This window comes from Stegodyphus dumicola, chromosome 7, assembly GCF_044657685.1.
Source record: "Stegodyphus dumicola isolate Sdum_Otavi_A_Nest chromosome 7, ASM4465768v1".
Lineage (NCBI taxonomy): Eukaryota > Metazoa > Arthropoda > Arachnida > Araneae > Eresidae > Stegodyphus > Stegodyphus dumicola.
The window spans coordinates 161,679,052-161,702,614 of NC_140774.1; the positions used below are offsets into that span (position 1 = coordinate 161,679,052).

A 23,563-nucleotide genomic window follows, 5' to 3' on the forward strand; every position below is an offset into this window, starting at 1 on the left:
CAAGATTCAAAGTTTCTGAATCACATTTTCATTATTTGAAAAAATTCAGGTACATTTTTCATTTATTTCCTTATATTTATTGAAAGATCACAGTTTCTATAACAAAACAAGGAAAACTACATTCCTGCCTGGAAGGTAGCCAGCAGGACAGATACTATGACAGTGAAGGTGATGATAATTGCCTTTTCTAGAGAAAACCAAATCTATTTAAAACTTACATCTGACAGATCATACGCGCCCAACGAAGTGTTAAGTACTGTAGCTGATTTCCAAAGGATGAAAGCCTCTTTTCCTATTCTCCACAATAACTCTTCTACTTCCATACTCCTATGAGGTTTCCCCACTTTGGCTTTATCTATGAGACTATTCTGCTTTGCTGCTAATTATTGTCTTTTAGTATTAAGGTCTAAATGAGTCAACTGACAGAGAAGTCTAGCTTGTTTATTGCTATAAGTGCCACCGAGTTTATTATTCAGTGAATTTAGCCTTTGCTGGGTAAGCAATTTAATGATTCTTCTATGCTTTCATATCTTTCTAGAAGCAAACAGAATTTAGTGTATTATCATTTAATTCCGCCACAGAAATTAGGTTGCATGCATTTTAACCCTCTAAGTGGCAAGGCCGTATTTATATAGCTTAGAATATTTATTGTGATATCTGTAAGAACGTATATATATGTGCATATTAAATATGTCAACGAAATTAAGGCAATATATCAAAAGAAAACAAACCCAGGTATGAAATACCAGGAGAGTTTTTACATTAAAATAAAAAAAATAATTTCTTCTCATAGTAGTTTTTGGGAAATTTGTGCTTTCTTAGTGAAAACCCTGGCCGCCGAGAGAGTTAATTGTGCAAAGTGCAACAAATTCTTTCATTAAATTCTGCAACAATAACTTCATACAATGACATTCATCCTTTAGCCCTCTGGCTGATCATCCCGCGTCAACAAATTCTTTCATTAAATTCTGCAACAATAACTTCATACAATGACATTCATCCTTTAGCCCTCTGGCTGATCATCCCGCGATTTACGCGGGCATATGTTTTTCTTCCTTTATTGAGGAGCGCATCCCGTTTTTTCCTCATTTAACCATTGAAATAAATTATATACAGTATTAGGCGTTCAATTTACGTTTTGGCCACTAGATATCGTTAATTGCGGCATTTCAAGGCACGTGGTATTAGCACTCAAACTTCACTTTTTGAAGCTTTTTTCTTACAGAAATGGCTGCTTGAAAACGTTCAACAATTGTCTTGATTATTTAATTAAATTAATAAATTTAATTAGATTTATTGAATTTGCTGCAAAAACTGTGAAGTTGGACTTTGCCTTGAACCCTGTTTAGAACTCTACCATACTAAACTGCATTTCTAAGGTATTTTTCCCTCAGCGCTTTAATATTTTCTTAAATTTTATACATTTTACTTTTTTATATTATGGAATAAATAGAAATTAACTGTAATTCGAGTGAAATTTATTTTTAAAAAGATTTCTTTTGTGATAACATCTGAAATTGGTTTTTCTGGCAACTTAGTTTCTCATGATAAAAATCTATATAAAAAATTTTCTAAAAAGAAAAAGTGCATTTTTCAACTCTCCAATATACATAGATTTAAAATATGGGAAACAAATAAACAACACCCCCCCCCAAAAAAATTTTTTTTGGAAGCGATTTTGGTTTACAAATTGAGCAGTCACAGGGTTAATTTTCCAACACCTCTACATTCAAATGTCACAGTAGCAAGTACTCAACGATTAAAACATATCATATTTGAATGAACATTTACTTGCAACAAAGTAATATTCAGCAAAGTTAACAAGGATAGTTAATTTTATTTAAGCTTTCCAGAGTAGTACGAATTAAAAAAGGTTCTACCTGAAAATTTGGAAATTTCATTAGTGAAATTAATAAAAGTAGCCAGCAGAAAACCAGCTGGTGAGAAATAACAGCACTTGTTCAGACTATAAAAAGATACTGGTTTCTGGAAGATTATAAATTTTTACAAGTCTCAAAGGGATAATTGTATATGTGTGTACGATAGAACAAAATACAATAGCTGCTTTTAAAAATAATTGGTGACCTCAAAATTTAACATTCTAGATTTGGTGATCTCCCCTTAAATTCATCTGTTGTCCCAAATTCGAGATTTTTTGACGTTATGTAATGCTGCTTGAAAAGGGTAACCAAAACTGATAACTAACTAATGATAGCTTATCTCTAGAATCGCACCTACTCTGGTATAAAAACCCCTGGCAGTTAATTACATCACCTTTTTTCTTAGCTTCCACCTTGTTAATACCTCGCTTTGCTTCCCCATCTAAACTGCCTGCTAATTTTTTTAGAATCAATGTACGTAGAAATTTACCATATTTAAATATGAATGAATAAAGTGTCTGCCTAATTAATTGGATATGTGTGAAAATAAAGACTGGAAATTCTTCAAGTTCATGTTTTATTATCTTCATCTGTATGCCTTAACCACAGCCATGATGGGCATCGAAAGCTGTTGGAGAGTTCCAGCCATTGCAACGGTGCTTAGAAAATATGGCATATATATATAAAGCATTTCATATAAGAAATCAATCTTACTAAGATTTTGTCCCTAGTGATGTTGCAAAACTTTGCAACAACACAAATTCATTCATTCAAGACACACACGCAGAATGAAAATGTTTAAAACAATAAAGGCAATAACAGCATTACAAATAGAAGTATCACTTCAAAGAATTCTTTTGACCCTTTCCCAAACAGCTAAAGGTAACTAAATTACCTTTTGCAGCATAATTTACCCTTTTAAACATCTAAGTTTGTTTGTAATTTAGATTATATACACTTTTATTGTTATTCATCATTTGTTATTTTGAGTCAGAGCTGTCAGCCAGCCAGTTCAGCAATTTATTTCAGGATTATGCAACCATCCTGAGCTCTTGCTTGGTAACTTAGCTGGTTGAAAACTTGTCTCAGAAATTTAATCTGAAATATTTCTTGCACATTAAAGAGAATTTACCTTATTTCTGTTTTTCTCTTTGGGCTATTTATAATTAGTTAATCTCATCTATTATTTGTTCCAATAAAAAATCAATTTCTTCCTATAGTTATTAAATGAATTTGTATCATACATCATATTTTCTACATAGATATGTTTGGACTTAATGAAATATTCTGTATAAACTGACTTTTAATTGTGAAAATGCAGGTTTCCCACCCCCAAATAGAGACATGATAAATGAAAATGTAAGGAAGCTGATGGTCATACAAAAATATTTAATGCCAGCAATCATTTTATTCTGTACAGCACCTTTATCACAAACCATGGCCTTGCATATTTGCACAGCTCTCACACAGAAATAAACATCTAACCTGAAAATTTCAAAATACTACTATAGAAATCTTAAAAAAAAAAAAAAAAAAAAAAAAAAAAAAAAAAAAAAACAATAAGTTAATTAATATACATGAAACTATAAAAGTTATGAAGATGGTTTAGAAACAGAACACTTTTGATAAATAAGGAACATTAAAACACTGACTTTTAACAGAAAAGCAATATTTAGATTACTCTGCTATAGATATAAATTACACCACACAGTATAATAATAAGACATTTTGAATCAATGAGAATTAATATTATATGCAATGAATGATCTTACGATAAACTGCAAACCAAAGCAAGAAATTATTTATACAATAATGTAATCAAATTAAGAATAATTAGTTTCACTACAAAAGTTATTTCTTTGACAAATATAAATATCTCTAAACATTCTTACATAGCATTTCTTTCACATTCTGCAATTAAAAATCTGCACAAGCATTTAATGAATTTCAATGAATAATAATAAAATAACATTCAAGACACAACATAAAAAAACTAACAAATATAAGACAGTTGACAAGCTAATTTCCTTAGAATAATGGGCACTTTCCTAGCAGCATGCTTAATTCGAATTCCAAATTAACTTCGAACAAATTTTACAGGGAAAAACTTATTTTGGGAAAAATAATAATTAATAAAACTACAATTCAGAATCAAGGGGATATGTAAATTAGAAATAATTCAGACTTTTTGAAATTAAAGTTTGCAAAAAAAATTCAATTTAGTTAAAACCCTAGGAATACACCACAAATTTCTTTCTTCTCTTTTCACATACTGCATGAATCAAAGACAAAATTAGCATCAAAGAAAATTTTAATGATTTTCATTAAGTTTATTAATTTTACTGATTTTTTTAAATTTAATATTACATACACAACAATAGCTATTACTGCCAAATTTTGCAATTCCTAATTAACCCTGCAGTAGTTTAGAAATAATTTATAATTTTACACTAACTGTGTGGTGGAATATCTAATTAATACTATAGTAATATATAACCCGATTCATATTGTCTATATTTACATATCCGATTTCATTATTTTCAATTTTTTTGCAATGCCCTGCAATCACATACAGGAGATTCCTACCAAAAACTGTCTAGGGTTCAAAAACTTCATCACAGTTACAGATGGATAACAGGTATCATTAACATTATCAACTAAGTATTAATAAGTGGATAGTAGTATTTGTATCTCTTTCCTAATTTAAAGAAATTTTTGTTTAGTAAATCATAGCCGATAATTTTTAAGTTAAAAAAAAGTAAAACGTTTTCATGTAGCACTGTGATGTGACTTCACTCCACTGACAAATCTTCCTTCAAGTCACATGCAATGCAATATTAAGAGTTATTAAACCAATTATATGATGATTTTTATGCAATATATATTCACTTAATTACTTATTCATTACTCTAAATTATGATTTATGGCTAATTACAATCAACATTTGTAAATTTCTTAAAATTTTATATTGATGAAAACCCAAATAGGAAAAAAAGCTTTTGTGTTTTCTAAAATGCTTTTAAGCATGATAAAAATAAAATCAAAATTAATATGCATGTAACTGCATAAATAAACTTACTAATGTTATTAGATAAATATAAATATTTATCTATTAAAGATTAAGTAAATCTTCTTAAAATGCTCAACATATTTCTATAACCATGAAAACCAATGAAAAAAAATTTGCACAGTGTTAATTTCATTTAGAGATGACATTATAACCCTTAACTTTTTAAAGAATTTTTTTAAACTAAGTGATCAACATTTCTACTAGTGCTACATTTAAAAGAAAAGAATCTACACTCAGACAAATTGATAATCGAAGCTCTGAGAGATGCGATAAAATATCGGAAGTCTTTCGATTTTACCAAGATGTTTGGAAGAACTGATAAATACATTTATATGTGCTCTACATATTTGTTAGCTTTGTCTTTTCAAATTACTTTCATTAATCTTATTTTGATTTTTTAAATTTTATATTATGTGAAAACAGTCAATATTTTGAAAATCTACTGATACTAATTTTTTAGAAATAAACCAAATGCCTTATCTGATATTTGAACACACAGACATCAAAGTTATTAATTACTATACAGAAGCTTGAAATTACGTTTATTTCAGTGGATCAAACTAATAATTTATGGCAAGTAGTGAGGAAAGAGACAAACAGAATGAACTCTAATATGCTGCTGAAGAGGTTATAGGAAGCTGATGTGGACAAAAATATCTTTTTCACCTAACTAAAGTTATGAAAATGGAAATAACTACTGATCTCAGTGTCTACATTCAATGACCACATCAATTATACTTTTTCTTTAATATAAAACATCTTAACGGAAAACAAAAGCATATAAAGTTATTTTATCAGTCTTATTGAAGTTCAGCTTTCAATTTCTCTAACTTTCTATGATAAAACAGAACAAATTTTCTAACCAAACATGACAAACTGGTCCTCAAATTCTATGCCAGTACCTGAGCACTTTTTAAGGCACTTACTACAAAATAAAATGCAATAACTAATGTCATAAAAATTTATGTTATTCAATACTGTGATGGAAATGAAATATATGTACAAAACATGCATTTAATTTATTCAAAAAAGGCTTAAAAGAAAAAGAAAACAAATTCTGGAAAACAGTTCAGAACACAAAAGTAATTTATAATAGAATATTATTCATAATGAATATATTGCTTCTTATGATGTTTCAAAAATAAAACAAAACGCAACATTTACACAAGACTGAAAATGGTGTTGCATAATTATGGAAATTTATTGCAACATACACCCACACAGCATAATGTCTTCCTAATTCCATTATTTATTTTTGAAAGGCAAGTACATTTAACAAAATTGCATCTTGATACAAGAGAGGCAAAATATTTTCTAAAAGTAAATTTTGCAGTAACTTTTATTTCCTTACATCTTAGCAGGAACAATTTTTATGTATCATACACTATTTAAAACATGAGCTTTTATTATTTTAAGAAAACTTTTTTTTTTAAAACTTCAATGACTTTCCATGTTTCCATTTCCCTCGGAAAGAACTCCATCTCCTTAGGCAGAGAGCCCACGCATGCTTTGTCATATTCAAAGAACCTAACTTAAACTAGCAAGTGTTTTGAGACAACTACTCCAGGGTTAATAAAACCAACAACAGCTATTCAGCATACTACTGGAAAGTATAAAATAGGTTTTCCTATATTAATTATAAAAATAAAACTTTCAAAAATTTATTTGTATCTTTAAGAATATTCTTTCTTAACTTTCAAATTTAACCTCAAACCTGTTTTTGTCTTTTTAAGCTTAATATCAAAATGGTACAGAAGAAAAGAAAATATGAAAGAATTTTATGTTATTGTATACTTACACCTAAAAAGTACAGAATATGGCCTTCAACTTGAAAATGTTACCAAAATATGAATGCCAACAAAAAGAAGCATTAAAAATTTCTGATAAAAATGCAGATATGACAATAAAAGAAATGAATTTGTATTTTTAACCCCCTCCAAAAGAAATATAGCAAAGTTCTTTAATTCTTGATCACACTGACTTTTGAAAATCTTGTAAAATTTTTCAAAAATCTACACAGTAGAAAGTTTTTTAAAAATGCATGGAATTAAAAAATACTTATGATTAAAAAAAATCAGATTATTTGAAAGAAAAGAAATGCATCTGAATGCAAAATATTTTATATCATGATGTTATTTCATGCTTATGCCATATAATAAAAAATAATGAATATAATCAAACTGTCAGAGGGAAATTTTTCTCTTCACCATTCTCTCTCTTTTTCAAAATTATTTTGATAAAAATCATGTCAAAAAACTCACTAATTGAATACTGAAAGGGGAACAAATTAAAATTTCAAGCTCAAATACACTTTAGGTCTGACTTGTAAACTGGCGGATTCTTTGCTTAGCATATTAACGATAATATTTAGAAATTTACTTCAGTCCACTCTGATAAGATAACAAAACAAAATATATTTCAGAAGCAAAAATTACATTTCAATCACCAAACTGGTAAAGAATTTTTTAAAAAATATAATACACAGTCAACATAGGCATGATAGAACAATAAAAGGAACAAAATGAAGAAAGGAAGACTTCGGAATCTCGTTCCCCCCCCCTAAATTTTAAATACCTCAATCTTATATTATTTGTATAACAAATAAATACAAGTTTAGCTGCAAAATATAACTTGCATATTATACTGCATACTTGAAAAATATACATATTTAGACTAAAAATCTCTTTTCTCTAAATTTTTATTTTAAAGAAGGATCCTATGAAAGAATACTTTAAATATAAAAAGTAATCCAAAATTCATCACAATATCTATAACTGCTTATGAAAAACAATAATTTAATTTAGAAGGGGAGAAAAAGCAAATATTAACCCAAATATACATGTGTTTTAATTATTTTCACAATAAAAGACCAAAGGCAATAATGCACTGTAATTCAAATCTATGACACAAGGTTACTTCAGCTTTCTTAATTCAATGTAAAGGAAACAGTATTAAAAATACTAAATTACAACACTACATTATTTGCATGCTTAAGCGCAACTGAAGTCTTTTATAAAACAGCAAATTTTATTTCTCTGAAATCTGTCTTTTTCAATTCGCTATCGAGAAATACAGTCACTCAGCTGATGAAGACATAAGATAGCAATAGATTTCATAGTGCATTTATTCCCCACATGGCACACAAGGTAGATGAAAAGTGTTTATCACTGCACCCCACCCTGTCTTTGGTGTGAAATACTGATCGTCTTTAGCTCATGATCACTTCAAGAGAGCAATATTTTACTCGTTACATATTTTTATACAATAAGCCACAGGTGGAGTGCTGGCAAAGGGGAAAAAAGATAGGACTGTATATAATTTTTCTTGGAAGTGCGGGTGAGGAAAAAAAAAATTTCCCCCTTCCAATTGTCTTCACAGATCAGCTGATAAAACTATTTGGCTTAAGAAAGAGGCGTACCACCAAAATTAAAAGATGTTGGAACAGTCTGGTTTTGAAAAACATAACCACCACTTTTTTCTATTCTTCTAGATTCTGAAAGAGACAAAATAATAAATTAAAAAAAATTTTTTTTTTGCATCTAAATTACATAAAAATATTACACAGCTTTAAAATTAAGCTTAAAAAAATCATTGTATAGCACAGATTTTGAATAAACTATCAATTTCAAGGGCAGGCATGGGAGTGGATGGAACATAAAAAATTTTCCATTGGTCGCACAGGTATAGTCCTGCTACGCTAATAACTGTGCAGTCTACCGCTAATTTTGAGGAAAGCACCCAATAGGGCTGTCCCAGAGTCTCCCATTGCACTACCCTACCACCAGTCAATCGCTTGAGAGGACTTTCGGCTCCCCTTGTCGCAGACACTATACACTTACAAACACACACGGCTTCTTTCGGATTTGAACCCAAGCCAATAGGTATCACAGTTAGCTTCACTAACCACTAAACTGCAAGAAGCAATAAGACATAGATTCATCTTATTACACAGCTATTAATGAAACTAATAATTTCAGTTTTCAAAATGTTACTCACAGTATTAAAATGCTGCGTTATCGCTGAGCTGAAAATGACATCATGAAGTTTCACTTAAAACTTAAAAGCAAGCCCTTCAGAATGTTACAAATTAGTAAATCACAGAAGATTATTACTACATAACATTAAAGGGTTAAAAAAATCAATCGCAAAAGATTTAACTAAATGATATTAAATGGTTAAAAAAAATCAATCTCAAATTATTCTTAGTTATTTTTTTAATCACAACCCCCTTAAGAGAGAATGAACATGAGGTTAAAAATACCAAATTTTAAAATTAAATAACTGTCAATTTTTGTTGCATGAGAGTCAAACTTTCTATGTTTTGTTTCTTAGAACACATATAAATTTTTTATGGACAAACTACAAGAACAGGAGGAAGTGCAAAAATTTAGATTTCATAAATTTTACAAAATCAAATTTTTAAACTGAAAAATGACAAAACATGACAATTTAAAACATTTTTACAACTAGAAACATATGTCTATGATCAATGACTGTGAAAATAAAGACTGCATAAGAAATATAGCTGATCAGAACTTTTGATAAAATATTAGAAAGTTCAAAGAGCATTTTACTTGAAAATGTTATTTATAAACTATGAGTATTATTCTTGAACATACCTTTGGGAAAAGTGCAATCAAATCTAAAGTGTCGCACTCTTACAATAGATTAAAGTATGATGTATTAAGAGGAGTGATTACTGATCTTTTACTGATCATTGATTTCAACTGATCTAAAATTTAAAGTAGAGAAATATTTCTTTTGTTTATATCCAATTTCTACTTTGCTTTACAATAGCTGCTAATTAAATTTTGGTTATGTGAATTACATTTTACAGGTTTCCAAAAATTGGAATACTGCACACATTTTTTGGAGGAGAAGATTTTTTTTTTTGGAAGAACAACTAAAAAATTAGAAATTCTTTCAAAAATTTAATGCACCAACTTTCTTTTAATATTTCACTTAATTTTTAAAATGCAGCTTTAGATCAAGAGATTTTAAAGAGTCTTGCATAGGCAATATGCAATAACAAAAGCAGCCTCTCGATAGCATTTCAAAAGCATTAATGGTCTTTCCTCCAGGTTGTTATCTTATTTTTTACACATTATAGATTTAAATATTTTATGCATTGGAGGGGAATAAAAAATTTTTTTCTTTTACCAGTGTCATGGTCTGAACAAAGAGCCCTCACCCTCCTCCAAAAAATAACACCCAGTTTCTTTCTAAATTTTTCATATTTATATTGCTAAATTAAAGCAATCTAGAATTCCTCTTTAGTAGCAACAGGGAAAATAAAATAAGTAAAAGTGAATACATTTTGGAATTTTAAAGAGTGATGTATTTATACAAGTAACAAACATCAAGAAATACAACTACATATTTAAATAAATTTATAGAAAATCAATAAGCCTATGCTGCCAACTGGTAATAACACTTTGCAGTCAAGTGACACTACACTAGTTTTGTGCGAAGCTGGCAAACAAATGCCCATTTACCAACATCTCAAAATGGGAGATAAAAGCTGGTGTTACCAAACTGGTGTGATGCACAAAGTTGTTGCCAGGTCATTTGTCCTTCCTACTCTCCACTTTCTATTTTTAATAAATAATTTAAAATTTAAACCTTGTGATAATGGCAAAGCAAGAAACAAATGCATTTTTATGAGATGAATACGTTAAAGATTTATTCAAACCTCCAAATGAAACTGAGAATTCTGAAGAAAACGATGAATATTTGGCATGTTTAGATGAAAATATTGTTGTAGAACTTTCAAATCCCCCCCAATTATAAACTTTGCCAAGTGAAGCAGAATAAGATGATAATGCTTCTTTAAGGATTATTTTATACCAATATGAGAAGAGGGTGATAAGAAAATGTTTATTGTTCATGCTCATATAAAAGTGTTAATATAAATAACAATATAAATTTACAAGTAAATACTCAATGGTTTGTCACTTTATAAGCTATTTAAACTATAAATATAGCAAGCTATTAATTTTGCTTGGCAGTGGCTCTCAAACCATTTATGGTTTATGTAAACTGCAAAAATATAGGTAAAAATGTTGAAATATGGTACATAATTATACGTGGGGGGAACACCGCATGGGGGAGGGAGATACTAAATCTCCCATACTACTGGGCTGATTGATGGAATTAAACCTGTGTTTTTTATGTCTCGAAAGCACGACTTAGGATATGTATTAGATTTATATATAGCATTGTTTTAATATAGGTACTTTGACACAAAATCAGACCTTCTCTGAAATTACGTGGCAATTTTTTTCCATATTTCGATTCTACGACTCAAATTATGAAAAACTGTCAAGTTTTTTTTTTAAATCGCATAAGTACATTTTTAAAAATTAGCTCTGAAAAATGTTTGCTCCTCAGTGTTAGTTGAATTTGATATAAATTTATATCTCTTTTTAAAATAAACTTATTAGATTCTTTCTTCCAGAATTTGAAAATTAGGCTTAATGCAATTATAATTTGCACATTTTTCATTATTTTAAAAATTTGTATTTTTAAAAATTCTGTATTATAACCTATAAAATTTTTGACAGCATCTTAAAGTAGATGTATTTCTAAGCATATCTGCAAAGAATGAGAGTTTTTTTTATTGAAAATTTCCTAGGATATAGATGGAATTTACATTTTGGCACGTTTTGAAATATGGCTTATTTAATATAAGCGATAATAACGAAAATTGGATTTACGCACTTTGTTAAAATTATTTGAAAGAATGAACCATGGACCTTTTTTCCTCTCGTGCATCAATGAAAAAAAAGGAAAGGAAGAAGGTTACTATAAATTAAGAATTCCACCACGTGAATATTTTATATAAGTTAAAAAATTTCTCACCAAACATTACAAAATTAAATATCTAGGAATAATTTGAATCGTAGAATCAAAATATGGAAATAAAATGGTAAGCCATTTCAGAATTTATTCTGTCTGATTTCGTATCAAAATACCTAAGAATAATGCTATACATTCAAAAGTCTTTAATTCGGAACGATCTATAATCCGGGCCTTAAAGCTATAAACTTTCTGTGCATGCGTCAACGCGCGTTGACGCATGTGCATAATACCTTACCGCATGCGCGTTTAATGTGTAATGGATGGTATAAACTAAGCTAAAATTATCCAATTATCTATTTCGGTTAATGTTCCAGATTGCATTGTTCCTTAATCTTCTAATTGGATCTGGCTTATTAGTTTTTGCAGACTGTTAGACCAATTTTATAAAAGTAAGCTTGAACTTTCGACTACGTCAAAAAAAATTTCCGATTTTGGAGCTGCCAAAGGATCTACAAAGCGAAAGAAGGTTTTGATGTCTATCAAACAAAAAGTGGAATTGCTGTAAAAAAAATGGATAAAGGCATATCCTTTGTTTCTCTAACCATTCCGAAATCTGTTTATCAATTTCACGCTGGTCGTGGCAATGAACTGGAAGTTGATCTGTCAGCACTATCCTTATCTTCAGGGCAGATGTTTTTATTTTATTCGGCTTATAATTCCTTACTAAATGTAGTATTTCATCTCGATGCATTCCGTCTTTGATATGATTTGATTTAAATCAAATTCCTCGTCAATATAAATATCACGAATACACATCAAATAGTTTTCTGGTTGCAATTTTCTAATTTCGACTATGCGTAATGTATCCTTTACGCATGCGCGCGTTGAAAGAAATGTTTAATAAAATAAACAAATAAAAATTAAGCTTTTTTTTGTAAATTTCGATACTCTTTAGATCATAATTGCTCTTCATTTCATAAATTATGGTTTCATATTTTTAATTTTATAATTTCTGCATGCAATGTTTCCAGATTTAAACTGATGATCTATAATCCAGAATCGCCGAAGTCCCGACGAGTCTGGATTAAAGACTTTTGACTATACATATATTTAATGTGATTTCTTCGAAACATGAAAAATTAAATTTTGAATTTCGTCAATCAGCCCAGTAGAACGGGAGCAACAGAATTCTCCCCCTCCCCAGTGTAATGGTAAAGTTACAGTAACACAGAAAAGTTATACAGTACAATCCTTATAGTTAAGTTACAGTAATAACAACGGGAATAAACGCACTCATTTAATATCATAATCATAAATTACAAACTTAAATAAATAGTGATAAATATTTTAACAAATATTAAAAACTATTCATTTAATCAGGTAGTCTTCCGTAAGAAACAAGAAAGACAAGCCTGCACAGACATAGAATGACACATGCTCTATTAGTTAGATATTAATCAATCATAATTTTTGCGAACCTCACACCTTTCTTATTAGATCTACTGACATTCAAAAACTCAAATACAACACACACATGACAACTAGTTTCAGGAAATTTTCCTGTTTTGACAGTACGTAGTTCTAACCATCCCTCCCTTTTTCTTGCTTCTATTTACATAACCTCACATTTTCTTAATTTGCAGTGACTGCCCTAGGAATTCGGTAAGTAATGGATTGCAAAACAAGTTTTGGGTTATTTCTAAATGCTGCACATTACCTTTCACATAGATTTGTTAAAATATTTTTCTAAAACTACCGATTTTTTGTTTATTTTTATTATTACTTAAATTTAAAATTCTATTATATAAATAAATAGTAGGGGAAAAAATTCATTTGGGCAATTTCTAAATGCTGAACATTATCTTTCTTTCACATAGTTGTACTAAAATATTTTTCTAAAAATAGATAACTTTTGTTTATTTCTATTATTACTTAAATTTAAAAGTCTATTATACAAATTCAGAATAATATACAAATAGAAAAAAAAATTCAATAATAGAACCGAAAACATATATCTTATTCCAATTATTTGAATTTGAAAAATACTACACTTAAATTTGCTTATATAAATAAGACATTATATATTCGCTTATATTAAATAAGCCAAATCTTTTTGTTATTGTTATTTACAAAAGCTTTCCAAAGCTTCTGTAAATAACAATAACAAAAAGATGCGCAGTTCTCTCATTCCAGTAGTAGTTTTTTGCACATCCCCACCACGTGCTTAAATATATCACTCAGTTTGATAAATTTTTGCAGAAACTTCATGTTTCATTCGTATATGAAAATTAAATAAGATCACAATTTTAAGAAAATAGATATAATAATACCTGCAGCAGCTTTTCTTTGATCTGCCAATATACAAACTTCCTCAAAAGACCTCTGCTGTTCTGTTGTGAGATGTGATGTTAAAATATTATACCAGTTAGGATCACTTGCTTTAAGATCTAAAACAAAGAGAAAATATAAATGAAATCTATAAATCAAAAAGCAAAGGCAAAAAGAAAAAACAAAATAGTTGTGTATTGATAATGGCAATTTACATTATTAAAAACATTTTGCCTCATGTATCTGTACACATTAAGAAGCCACAGGCTTAAAAAATGAAACTCTCAGCATTTAAATTTCTTTACACACTTCAGTAATAATAATAATTTATCCAAACTGAATTCATAATTCTGGCTGGCTACAACAATCAAAAGCATGGAAGTGAGTAAACTATGTTTAGAAGAGATGAAAAATTGCCTGGTCAAAAGTGCAAGACCATGATACTTTCATAAATGTACTGGCACCTTAATACATATCAGCCATTGTTTGAAAAGAAAGAAAATTTCTTTGTTGTAACAGCAGATGAACACCCATTCCTTCACAAATTCACAGAATATTACTATGTCTCAGACAGAACCACATCATTCTTGCAGATACACTAAGGCAAAAAGTTCTTTTTTTCCGAAGGTCTCGCTTGCAGACACCAGCTGCTCTCACCCACATCATGCTGTGAACAATACTAGAGACTTGCTGTATTATGCACTTCATACAAGTCATGTGGAAATTAAATACAGTAAGCCCCCGCGTCGAAGTAGAGCGTAATGCGAAACAGCGCTAAGCGAGGCTATCTTAACATGTAAATAATGGGGTTAGGGGAAGACGGATAAAAAATGGTTAGGCATTAAATTTAATAATGTTTTTTTAATAAAAATAAAATCAAACATTTATTTCTTACAAAAATAAAAACAATATAAACGCATATACTTTTAAAAACAAATAAAATTCTCAGTCAGATCATTCAGTCTATTCTGGGTTTCCAATTTTCTGCCTTTTTGTCAAGAAGGCATTATGATAGATTGGCTTAATGGCATATTGTGTTCAATTTCGTCGTCAATCCATATAGACAGTCGTTTTTCCATTTCCTCTATAATGTTATTTCTAGAACGGGTAATTCTAGTTGCAGAGCTTGACGTAGTTGCAGTTGCCGATGACAGTATTTTTTCTTTATTCTTAAGAATTGTCCTTATTGTTGAAGTTGCCAAAATCAATGCAGCACTAATTTGAGATTGACGTTCACCAGAATCTAATCTTCTAATCACTTGCATTAGAGTTTCCAGTGAAATGCTTTTTCTGGTTGCTTTCTTTTCTTGTTTTTTATTATCACCCATGATAAAAACTAAAGATCATAATATTTGTCACTGTATTAATCGTTATAGTATTATACAAATTTAAACTTACAATAATGTCAACAAATGTTTCAAATGATAAAAATGCGTCCCCAAAGCAAGAAACACAACTACACTGTTTCGGATATAATATTTGGAAACCTAGCGCTGCGCACAATTTCGGAGAATCCCCGGGTTGAAATAAAAGAGCGCTAAACCGAAACAGCATTAAGCGGGGTCTTACTGTACTCTTAAGTTTTATTAAAGATTTTAGCAAAAATGAATAATAACTATACTTTTACATAATATTGCGAGTATTATTACTTTGTTTAAATTGATTCATATAAATGATGTCTTCTTCATTAGCTGTATTTGAGCTCCCGTTATGTATCAATTTGTCCTTAAAGTTTTATAATAGTCATGTTTAATACGAAGAATGAATTTCAACAAGTCCATCATATCCTTTTTCTTTTCTCTTGTCACAGAGGCTGGTCTACATTTTTCAGACATAATGGTCTACCTGCTACACATTTTCTTATATTAATAGTATTAAATTCGGTATCTTCATTAGAGTCACACTTGAATTGTATCTCTGCAAGTAATCCTATAAAACTACACAAACAACACAAGAGCTAAGAAATGACAGTATGGAAACTTTTTGGAAGTGACCTCGTAACTTGTGGGGAAAATCAGATGTGATACATACGACTAACAGATTACATAATCAGTTTACTGTGGATAGGATATACCTAGCTAATAAAAATAGGTTTACAGAAGTTGAAAGGGCATTATTTCAAAGATAACTTTATTCAGTTTCTTTACCAGAATATTCATCAAAATACTCTGAAATGCCTAAAAAGCTCAAAAAAATGCTTTAAAAGAGAAAAATACCCAATGCAAAAAAAATCCAAAAATCGTCAAATGATGAAAAACCGGCCTTGTTTATGAATATGATTCGTGATACACCCACCGGAAATATTAAATTTTGCTCTTCCTGTTAAGCTGCCAACATTCAGATGATATAATGTCTATGGAATCATCTTAAACGAATAATCATATATGAGAAAAATAACAACTGAGATGGCAATCCTTCAACAAATTTCTGACCATGTTGAGAGACATCAGGTTGTTTGAATGAATCAAAACTGAGATAGCTATAACTATTATTTTATGTTTGATTATAGTACTGAAATGATGTTGTAACAAATATGACAGATGCTGCTTTCTTAATGTTTTTAAAGTACGATGATGGTCATTAAGGGATAGAATACATCCTTTTCAAGACCATATCAATACTTTTTTCTGGTAATGCTGTATAATAAATCTGGTAATGAAATAAAAGTAGGTAGGTATAAGTTCTTTGTATTTATTAATTTTGTAGAGATATTAAGTATTTTTTGGAAGCAGGCAAGATGAAAAATATGCAACGCCTTCACTGGGAATCGAACTGCGAACCTCTCAATTACACACTGTGCATGCACACCACTACATCACGAAGGCAGGAGAAATACCTTATAATTTATGTACCGCTACTTTTGTGTAGTTTAGCATGGTTATTTTTCCAGCTTCCTTGGTTCTGATCACGATCCATTAGCAACAGGTTACCTGTTGCAAAAATGTCTTTGCAGTCTACTAAGCAATTATTGTAATATGCTGCTTCATTTTACATTCTTTATTCAAAGAAGAAAATGTTCCAAAATAATAATAGGAAATACTCCTTGTGCTGAACATGGCATAATACACTGTATAGAAATGGACTTTCATTTCAAAGTTTTGAGTTTAACAGATTTTTAGAACACAATTATCTACAGCTGCAACACCTAGATAACAGCAGATCTAGACTTAATCAAATTAAATTTTAAAAAAAACTTACTATTCATAACTTCTTTAAAGACAACATATTCATCAACAGATGTATCTTCATCATCTAAGGGAGTAGTATAACCTTCTAAAGCTGTCTCTTCTGCACCATCATCCTCTTCATCTTCGTCATCTGTAGCCTCATCATCATCAGTTATTGTCGCAGATGTAACTGCAAATGGAGACTTTTTCTTTATGTTGGCAGAAATTTTTTCAAGATATTCACCTTCATCATTTACATCATCATCATCACTCCCTAAAATATCTGGGAAAAGGACAATTGGATAATTAAGTAAAGTCAACAATTAAATCATTCACAAAAAAGCTTTTGAGACTATTCAGAAGTAAAAACAACTTTCCAAATATGAAAATTTTAATAACAGATTTTTTTCAAAATCATGTCTAATTAGAATGGAGACAACTAGGATATAACAGCCCCCAAATAATCATGGCAAATATTTTTGGCAATTAAGAAATGTATATTTTAATATTTTTATACAAAAGCATGCATTAATTCATGTTCATTTTTGCAAATAATTATGTATTTGATCATATTTTGGTTTTTGAATATTTTTATATTACTTATTGCATTTTATGTGATAATTTCAGAATTTATTTTTGTTTGATCTAATTTGAGGCTGACTTTTGTATCCAAATCTATCCTATTTGTACATGTATTATAGGCATTTATTTTTCATATAATGCAGATTTTGTGAATTCTAAACTGCCATGTTGTCGAAACTTCGCTACTTTATGGGAAATTTTTATTTTTGAAGCCCTAAAATTTTTTCCAGATACTTTCAAGAAAATCAAACAAACTTTATAAACAGCTGCATTAAGCCTTGGAGTTCAATACAGAGAATCAGCTAAGTGAATTAGTTCAGAATTGTGTAACTGATTATAGTGCATTCTTGCTGAATGATTACTGTTATAATAGTTTACTCTGTGAGTAATATTGATAATCTCCAATGATCGAAAATTTGATATACAAAATTTGTCCTGCCTCTGGTGCTCTCCTTTAAGCTATTTACATTGCTGCGAACTGTTTCACTGCAATAAACTGTCATTTTCTTTCTGCTTAACTGGCATAGTTACTGAACAAACCTGCAAAGATCAACAATATATACTCTGATTAAAAAGATACTTTCTAAACACGTGGAATCTTTACTTATGTTTGAATTGTAATAATGTACTGTTCCCAACAACATTGAAACTTTTCTTTAACATGGTTATCAAAAAAATATGTGCTGTTCAAACAAGCACTTCCATTTAGCAATTTCATTATTTGTTACCAAATATCAACATTCTACTTATTTATACTTCTGCTTAAAAATAATGAAAAAATATAACTTAAATGGTGAAAGCTTAATCGATTGGTCATGAATGCCTTTGCCTCTTTATAAATAACAATTAAAAGAAAAAAACACTTGTCTCTTGATTTCCTCTGATAAAACTCTACTGTTTGAATTCATACCTGGGTCATATTCTTCCTCCTCTTCTTCATCTGTGTCACCTTCTTCCTCTTGAGCTTTGTCTAAGTGTTAGAAAATAATAACTTTAGAAATATTAACGAGGAATGCAAAATCTCAGGGGGGAAAAAAACAGCCATCAAGAAACAAATATTACAAAAGTTAATTAAGAAATCTGTAATCCAGCACATTTATTATCGTCGCTCTCCTTTCCAATATTATTAACTTTATATTAATAAATTTGGGACATCTGTGACAAAACATCTTATGATGATAACTTTAATGGCCTCCAATAGGGAAACCATCATTTTTTCCATGGTTTCTTTAAATGTACCTCTTGTCCATCATACTTTAGCTTCTCATGCTCAATATAGTGATTACTCATGCAGCTGCATCAGAATAAATACAAAATAAAACATTGAAACAAACTTGTCATTGCATCCTACAATTAAACGAATCATACAAGAGCATCTATTAAAGAAAGTGATTTCAGAAATCTTACATCCCTTCCTGCGCACTTTATGTTATATTTAAAATGGTGTAAAAATTAGAACTATATGTAAGAAACGTATATTTCTAATTACAGTCACAATGAAAAAATATATGAGGAGTGTGTTGAAAACATATGGTCAAACTTGCTAATGAATGGATTGAAGGAGGCAGCATAGTAGTTAAAAATCAGGGCTGCGGAGTCAGTAGGAAAAATGACCGACTCCGACTACCTCATATATATATTGTGTGTAAACATACACATGGGTTACAGCTCATTTTTTTAATATAAAAGAAGTAATAGATGGTATAGAAAAAAAAAAAAAAAAAAAAGATAGAAATGATTCCTTCGGCAATAAACCCTCCATTTCAGAAAGAACTAACATCACATTCTTTCATTCTAGCATCCTGTCAATTCTTTAATTGCAGTTTTTTTGTGTCAATATACTGTGTAGAAAGAATTTCCAATTCTGCAAGATTATTCTACAGTCTTTCTGTTAGTGAAACATTAAGGTTATCTACATCTTCTAAAAAAGTTATTAATTCCAACAACCTCTTTATCATCAAACATGTACTTCCTTATTGTGTTGCTTGATCAATAATAGCTTTTTTTCCTGCTCGCTTTCTAAGAATCACATCAATTTTGGGAGTTCTTGCTGCTTACCTAAACTTACCAGTGAGATTTGTAACTAAATGAATAAATTTAATCACTAATGGCATATATCACATCCATCCTCTTATATTTATTTATTAATACATCAATAAAGTAGAAAATAACTATTTATTAATGTATATAGTTCATAAATAAAAATAATAACTCAGCTTGTCATTAATTTTTTTCAATTCATTTTAATTTCATTTCAAATCCAAATTGTATAACAAAAATTGGAGTCGGAGTCAGCCTATTTTTAGAGACTCCAGCTCCGATCCCTTTTACTTCCAAAACCTGCCCAACTCAAATTCCGACTCCACAGCCCTGGTTAAAATAAACAAGTCACTCTGTTCATAGAACAGGCATAAAAATAAATTTTATAATCACCTTCCATGGTGATGCATATGTTAGAAAATAAGAGAATCTGCTAAAACAGCCTTAAAAAGAAAGAATGTTGGAGATAGAAACTTGTTTAATAGATTAAAATGATTTCTCTTTATGGACCACATTAAGTTTTACCTACTATCAGTTGGAAGAAATGAAATCAATGAACTGGTATGAGAATCAATAATATTTAATAACACTACCATTGATTGGAATAATTTTACAAGGGGGATTAGTTGAAACATCTTAATCAGGGTTCGTACACATTTCTGCACACGAAAATTAAGTACTTTTAAGGACCATTAATGAAAAAAATTAAGGACCGTTGAACAAATGGAAACTGAATAAATTCAATTAAAAATATTATCTATGCCTGAATTTCACTTTTGTAATACTATCCTAAAAATAAAATAGATCCCTAAGTAGTATGCATTATTACTAAATATGAATCAATGAGAATAATCATTAATAAGTTCGAGAATAAAATAAACTTTATGCAATTTATCAAGTAGCATTAAATATTTTACACTTATAATAATACTCAACAAAATATTAATCCGTCATTTTAATTGGAAGCCTTCCCAGACATTTTGGCTAGTTTACATTGATTTCCTTCGCTTTAAGCATCTTTTATAACAATATGAGATTTGTCTTAATATGCAAACCAAAGTTCTCGCTAGTTTCTGCGTACTTTATCTTCTAACTTGTCAATCTCTTCACAATGTACCTATGAGGGTTTACTTGATCTGGTTAAAGTTATATAGTCCAAAACCCCTGACAGACTTGAAGCATATTATTGCTATGTCTGAAACTAACTACAATATCAGACAAAGGTTTAAATAACAGGGTTGCCACTCAAACAGGAGAATGAAATTCCCTGACTTTTCCAGGTTTTCCAGGTGCGTTTCAAGAAAATTCCAGTCTATCCGCGTAATGTATGTTGCCTACGCTAAGAGGTAAATTATGGTATTACTTGTATTGTGTAGCAAATTCACTTAATTATTCAATAAATCCCAGAGGACATTTATTCTTAATTATTCTTGGTTATACTTTGTTTGATAATTTTGTTTACTTTTCCACTTAAGAAACTTAATAAAATTTAAGATATATACATTGGATAACAAATGTATGTTTTATTTAATTATTACTCATGATCATCACCAGTTCAACACGAGGCTAATCCGGTCCTTATAAATCACAACGCAATGCTAAATAGTTAGGTTAGATTTTAGGTAAATTTAATTTGTGTGAGGTATGTTCTTAAAAAGCACCTTAACACTTGAAAACACAAATATAATTATAATAGTTCTTGTTTTCTCCATTGAAGATTGAGATTAGAATCTTCCCAATCTGGAATAAAATAAGGCTTTTTTTGCAGACATTCTGCAGCTAAACGAAACAAAGAAATCTATTTTAATAAATCGAGGTATTTTATATTTAGTTTGCAGCATACATAAGAAAAAATATGTGCATTAAATTTCGTGATGGTATGTCATCATACTGCTAGAATTAATTTCAAGATTATGCCAGAGAAAATTTCCTAAAATTTAGAAATATTATTTACTAATAATTAATAAATTTAGAGGAAAGAAGCATCATTAAATTATACGAATAACATAAAAATAAAGATAATTACTTAAAAATTGAATTAGAATAATCAACGATATTTTAGCGAATATAGTTATATTACATGGTTAGCCTAGATGACAGATTACTATTTTTTATTTTACTGCAAAATGGCAAGGTATTTATTAAAAAGAAAAGTTTAAAAAGATTTTGCGGTAAAATTCTAGTATACGGTAAGGCTTTGGCACGATTTTGAAAATTGTCGCCAAGACCAAAATGACCCGTTTACTGCGCATCATCATGTCGCCAAATCCATACATGGAGATTATTTTAACCAAAAAACGTCTATGCAAAGAATCTCTTAATTCTTTGGTCTATGTAAAGAAGAAAATTTTCCATACAAGTAAAATGCTATTACGCCGCTAGAATGCGGAGGGAAAATTTGCCAAGGGATTTGGCGACGGAACCTGTCGGCCAGAATTTCCCTCTCCGCGATGTGTACCGGAAATTGAGAAACGTGTTAAGAAGAAACGTTCTTTGCCAAAACGAAAGCTACGAAAATCCGTTTTTAAATTATTGCAAAAAATCCAAGAAGAAACGTTTTATCAAAACACGTTTCTTCTTGGATTTTTCGCAATAATTTTAAAAACGGATTTTCGTAGTTTCCCCCCCCTGAAAATTACTAACCTATGAATTAATTTACTTGCGCCAAAAAATATTTTCTTTTAATTTAGAGTTTAACTACTTGCGCTAAGACTAAACTTCAAGGTTGCGGTGCCGTGCGCTACAATATAGCAAGTGGTAAAGTGTCTCATTTACGCCGCTCCGCATCTGCGAGTGCAATCCAGAGCTGTAACTCGAGAAATAAACAATCTCGTTGTTAGGCGACGTGTGCACCACGTTATTTTCATTTTTGCGATAAATGCTTATCGACGTGGTGTTCACGTCGCTCGCAGTTTGAGACAAAAACATCTCGACGTGCGTGGCACGTCTTTTTAGCGCAAGTGGTTAAAGAAATTTTAAAGGATATTCATTTAATGAACTCTTGATAACGTGACCTTCGAACTTCGACACCAGTTTCCAGCTTTGGCGGCAGATATATCACGCATGCACAGCTGTTTCCTTCTATTATGGAACGGAGCCACGTCTGTTACAGAGAGGTTTTCCTTCTTTACAATACATATTCTTTGATTCTAACCTCCATGGTACCGTATACTAAGATTAAACCCATTTTGTTTTATACGAGAACAGGTACTTTCTTTAGTTCATGCACTGCACATGCGATTCTCGAGAATACTGGAAACCAAAAGTTGCGGGAAACTTGCTTTGCCTTTCTAAAAGGCAATCAAATTGAAGCTGCGAAAATTGGCTCTATGCCAGCAGACACTCACGTGATAGGCAATTCGCCAAAAAAGTTATCTCTTCCGACGTCGGCGCAAAAATCGCTTTTTTTGGCGGGATCATTGTATGAACTTCCCTGACTTTTCCAGATTTTGACAAAAATACTTAAATTCCCTGACTTTTCCCTGAATTTTTTGGTCAATTTTCGAATTCCCTGACTTTTCCCGGTTTTCCAGGTAGCGTGGCAACCCTGAAATAAGCCTCTTATTTAAGAACTTAAAACATAAAGGCATGTTCTGATGCTAACAAAATCAATTACAGCTCACGGTGACGCAATTAAACAAGAACAGTCAAATTCAAACTAATATTGTGGACTAGTGGTCAAAGATTATACAATT

General features: G+C 30.1%; 1 protein-coding gene across 2 annotated transcripts in view; it reads right to left on the minus strand.

Annotated features, from left to right (window-relative positions):
- Nucleotides 1–3,249: 3,249 nt before the first annotated feature.
- The window catches only part of msk (importin-7 msk), a 92,793-nt gene continuing 72,479 nt past the window's right edge, over nt 3,250–23,563 (minus strand). Inside the window, exons 20-24 of one of the 2 annotated variants that reach the window (XM_085821005.1) lie at nt 18,739–18,798; nt 17,278–17,529; nt 14,082–14,198; nt 8,369–8,443; nt 3,250–3,365 (exon numbers count right to left, since the gene is read on the minus strand). In XM_085821005.1, coding sequence (XP_085677131.1) covers nt 3,361–3,365; nt 8,369–8,443; nt 14,082–14,198; nt 17,278–17,529; nt 18,739–18,798 — 509 coding nt within the window. In that variant the 3' untranslated portion in view covers nt 3,250–3,360. Of the gene's footprint in view, nt 8,444–14,081; nt 14,199–17,277; nt 17,530–18,738; nt 18,799–23,563 lie in introns of both variants that reach the window. The other variant, XM_085821004.1, reaches the window with a different exon arrangement.